This window comes from Triticum aestivum, chromosome 5D (genome assembly GCF_018294505.1).
Source record: "Triticum aestivum cultivar Chinese Spring chromosome 5D, IWGSC CS RefSeq v2.1, whole genome shotgun sequence".
Lineage (NCBI taxonomy): Eukaryota > Viridiplantae > Streptophyta > Magnoliopsida > Poales > Poaceae > Triticum > Triticum aestivum.
This window is the reverse complement of record NC_057808.1, coordinates 8,139,410-8,143,975: the sequence shown is the minus strand read 5'-3', so window position 1 is coordinate 8,143,975 and position 4,566 is coordinate 8,139,410. Positions and strand designations below refer to the sequence as shown.

At 50.3% G+C, this 4,566-nt stretch overlaps 1 protein-coding gene across 1 annotated transcript; it reads right to left on the bottom strand.

The window, feature by feature from the left end:
- Window positions 1–285: 285 nt before the first annotated feature.
- LOC123119085 (3-hydroxyindolin-2-one monooxygenase) lies at window positions 286–2,303 on the bottom strand. Its single transcript, XM_044538756.1, has 3 exons — window positions 1,737–2,303; window positions 1,227–1,649; window positions 286–1,121 (listed from the first exon to the last, which is right to left on the bottom strand). The coding sequence occupies exons 1-3, from the start codon at window positions 2,262–2,264 to the stop codon at window positions 486–488; spliced, it is 1,587 nt and encodes a 528-aa protein (XP_044394691.1). The 5' UTR covers window positions 2,265–2,303; the 3' UTR covers window positions 286–485.
- Between the last annotated feature and the right edge of the window lie 2,263 nt (window positions 2,304–4,566).

Genomic DNA, 4,566 nt, shown 5'->3' with positions numbered 1-4,566 from the left:
AGTGAGATATTATTAAATTCATTATTCTTTATTTCTCATTGTTGGAATGCTGATTTTTCAACAAGTTATGTCTTCTGGTTCCAGCCATGAACATGGGGATAATATTAACGCCCGTAGAAAAATACTGTGAGAGGACGATCACAGTATTATCTCTAATGCATGAAATTCCAGGAAGAGTAGGTTTTCGAACCATGGGACGCGAGTGTTTATATGGCTGCACATCGCCACATTGGCATTCCAAATAGCAGAGTAAGGTTATTAGTTGAGAACCCATGATCTTTGATCTACCATACAACCATACTTTTCTTCATTATTCGCTGTTACATTTGTAGAGGATCCCACAGGTTCCTCTCATGTGCAACAAACTCCCAAAGCATGCAACACGACTACATTAAGGTGGGATAGTAATAGGCAGCTAACATAACGGGCAATGGCTAGCTGACCTATCAGCCGATACAAATAACACAAAGCTACGATGTTGATACTTATTTGTAAATTTTGGGAACAAGGTGAAGCCTCTCCGTTCGGCGAAGCGTCATCCCAAACTGGTCCGTCATATCAACCTTTGCGCCAATGGCCTCCATCTCACTCGGAAGCTCCCAGTCGAAATGGTATATGAGGTTTGCCAGCATTACCTCAACAGTAGCGATCGCGAAAGTAGCTCCCGCGCAGATCCTCCGCCCGGCACCAAAAGGCACAAAGCGGATATCTTTACCATACATGTCGACCTCTGCATCACGGCCTTCTTGGAGAAACCTCTCCGGGTAGAACTCCTCCGCTCTCTCCCAGTGCGACGGGTCTCTGGCAAGAGCCCAAGCATTCACAATGACACGTGTCCCCGCGGGAATGGTGTATCCGTTGACCTCGCAGTCGTTGGTGGAGAAGTGTGGGAGCAGGAAGGGTGCCGGCGGGTGTATGCGCATTGCCTCCTTGATGGTCGCCTTGAGGTACGGCATGCGGCTGAGGTCCTCCTCCATTATCAGGTCCAGCTTTTCGCCCTTGGGTGTGGACTCCCTTACCTCCTTCTGCACTTTGGCCATGACGTGCCTGTTGTTGATGAGCTCGGCCATGGAGTATTCCAGCACCAGGAATGATGTTTCTATAGCTGCCTCAAACATGTTCTGTTACAAGGTCACACAAATCTTAGTATTGGCTATCGATTATTTACCTACATAATTGTTAGGCAACATGCATGTCAACTTCAAATGATAAGTTGAGTCAATTACCACCAAGATGGCCTTGACGTTATCTGTGGACAGACCGTACTCTTTCTTTAGAGAAAGCAAAAGATGTACAAAGTCTTCCGCATTATCTTCCTTGCCGTGTTCGTACTCGGCGATGAGCTCGTTAAACAGGTTGTCCCACCTCTTGCTGACTCCCATTGCCTTGGAGCAAACCACCCTGAGGAACACGTCCAGGTTTGCCAACCTAGGGAAGTAGTCCTCCAGGTTGAATCCCCCCAGCAGGGAGGCGCTGATCTCGGTGAGCTCGCGGAAAAGCTCGTTCCGGCCATGCTTCCTGTGGGACTCTCCGAGGACCGCACGGCACACAAAGTCGCTGGCATACCCGCCCAGGAGCTCCGTCATGTCCAACGCCTTGCCTGGAGCGGCCATGGCCAACTCACAGATCTTGGCGACCACGAGCCGCACCTGCAGTGATCAGTGAGTCAGTGTTTGCATCTGTGTTTGTACTGTGTTTCTATTAAAGAAGAGTAATATACGTCTTTAGTTAGGTACCTCCTCTTCGCGGTCATGGCGCTTGGAGTAGACCATCTTGACGCTGAGCAGATGCGTGTTGACGACCTTCCTAGCCCTACGCCAGTAGTCGCCGTAGGGCGCGAATGCGATGTCAGTGGAGTTGTAGCGGATGATGTCGGCGACGGGGTTACGTGGCCTGGACGCGAACACGTGGTCGTGTGTGCGCAGGACGGCCTCGGCGGCCTGAGGTGTGGACACCACCACGGTGGGCACCGCACCGACATGGACGAGCATGAGGCCGTCGCGGCCATGCTTTGCGGCGAGGTCGCGGAAGGATACGTGGGGGTGGGAGCCGATGAGGTGGAGGTGGCCGATGATGGGCAGCTTGCCTGGAGGTGTAGGCGGGAGCTGCTGCTTGCATTTTGTCGATGCGGTGGTGGTGGTGAAGGCTCTTACCCATGCTACTCGGATGATGAGTAGCAGGAGAACGGTGAGTAGTAGTGCTTCTGTGGATGTGCCATGGCCGACGGCGCGCTGCAGGTAGTGGTACGCTGCTTCAAGAGCCATGGCGTCCAGACAGCTGACTAGGAATGGCTGGGCTCCTACTCATCACACGCTCTCTATATAAGCACACCCGTAACGTTTATTCACTCCAGCCACACGTACGACTTGTCTAGAAAATTGGCAATACTTTATGTTGACAACAAAAATCATATACTCTCAATAAAATCCAAAAACAAGTGCAATATGTTACCAGCGTGACAGTAAATAATAAGGTATTTTTGTCCATATGAAACACTGATCACAATCAAACATATATAATCAAAGAGAACTTGTGGTTGGATAGTTAGGAGGACGGTGGTATCCCCTAGCCATTAGAGTTCAAGTCCCAAACTTGACATTGGTGCTTACATTTTCTTGAATTTATTCCAAGCCTTTCGGCGATGTGCGTTCAGTGGGAGGAGATGTTCCTGTCGACTACGAAGACATCTGTGGCGACTTTGTCGACCTCAAGATAATGTGCGGACTCTGTCTCTTGAAGGTGTTCATAGGGATAAGGTATGTGCGCGTGCGGTAATAGAGGTGAGTGTATGCTCATCTATGTGAGCGACTTTGATTGTACTGTGTTAAAAAAAAATCTAAAAAACAGATATAACCAGAAAAGTATCTTCCATATATAGGGGCAGTTAAGCTTGTGAATTGTCCCTATAACGCGGATCACTTGGGGTCACCAAATGTCCGCCCTTGTCCAGTCTCATTTCTTTGACAAACTTTAACTAGATCTATAGCAATTCAAACATACATTTATATACTTACAAACAGATGCAACTACTACCAAAAGCAACGGATGTTCGTCAAGTGTTATACATCCATCGATCTTAAAAGCACCTAGTGTGGTTGTCCGTGTCAAAGACCTCATGTTAGCACGGAAACCTGAACAAACCTTGCAGCTTTTTTGTTTATGTGTATGCGCCGCAATACTTGTTGACCTCATGTTGAATGGTGTATCATCGATGGGCTAGCGACTTTGCATTGCGATCATGGATCACTTCTTTGTCATACGGGGGGTAGTTCTTTTGCTCATGAAAGAAATCATGAATGGCTTGCCAAAAAACCGATCCCCTTTTCTCGGTGCCATGCATCGGATCAACACTTGTTCCCACCCATGCATCGCACAACAATTCATCCTCTTTCATTGGGTACGATGAACCTCTTGTCTTCTTGCCGTCTGGATTGGGCGCGTCCGACTCCGACTGCTTGGTGTCTGCATCAAGCGCTTCTTGCTCCGGCTATGGCAAGTAGTCGTCCTCAACTTATCTGTCCTTGTGGTCGCCGTCGTCGTGGATCATTTTCGACATCGCTCATTGGTGGCCACCGTCGAGCTTGGGGGAGGCATTCTACCGAAGTGACTGGGCATCACCGGATGAGGGCTCCTTCGATGGAAACAACGGCCGACGAGCTGCAGGAATGTGTTTCCGTGTACATGTAGTTTGTGTCAAGGTCGACAATGTACCGTGGAAGGCGGCTGGAGGCGGAGGTGAATGAGGCGGTGGAGTGTTATGGCGACTACGTCTCTCGGGCTGACTATCTAGATGGCCGACATAGTAGTACAGTGGCATGAACAGGGGGAACAGGGTAGGGCTATTGTTGCCCGGGCACCGTGGTCCGCTGTGGAGGAGGAGCTGCGACCCAGGTGGCTGCAACCTTATTGGTGGCCCTCCCCCTCACATGTTGCACTTGACATTCTATGGACCTGATCACACAGGCAGGCTTGCCCAGGTTCTGTGGGACGACGGGCAGTGTGAAGGGCTTCGGCCGATCCATCACGGTGGTGGTGGATGGCAGAGCAGACGAAGACGATCGGGCGTGGAGTGCATGGCTTGGCGCAAAAAGAGTGTCACGATTGTGAAAAACATGTGGGCTCTGGCTGGGGTTTTGGGTGGGACATCACTGTCGTAATCCCACATGGAGGATGTTTCAACTCCCCCAAAGCTCCCTCGATTCACTACACCACAACACTAATGCAATGGTATGTAAACTGCCGGGAGAAAGCACTTGAAATGGCGGGCTATCTGTTGGGACAATATTTCTCCTGGCAGATAGAACTGCCACGAAAATGACTACCGAGGATTACTTGTCTCGATAGATACAATATTCCCGGTAGTTCATCTGCCCTAGCGTATTTATTTGCCGGCAGTCTACTTTCTCCCGGCAGATTAGTCTGGACACATGAAACTTCAATTACCGGCAGTGGTTAGAAGCGGCCGCGAGCGCCAGCGGTGGGAAGGTTTGGGGCGGTGGCGGCGGTATGGTGGAGGGCACGGGTGGATTGGACGTGATTTGGGGGCGGCGTTGCGGTCTGGAGGAG

What these genes read in the sequence shown, in the direction of transcription:
- LOC123119085 (XM_044538756.1), bottom strand. Translation starts at nt 2,264, where the DNA reads ATGGCTCTTGAAGCAGCGTACCACTACCTGCAGCGCGCCGTCGGCCAT. An exon ending in GCCATGACCGCGAAGAGGAG is followed by an intron (nt 1,650 to 1,736) that starts GTACCTAACTAA and finishes TGATCACTGCAG; the next exon opens with GTGCGGCTCGTGGTCGCCAA. An exon ending in ACGTCAAGGCCATCTTGGTG is followed by an intron (nt 1,122 to 1,226) that starts GTAATTGACTCA and finishes ACCTTGTAACAG; the next exon opens with AACATGTTTGAGGCAGCTAT.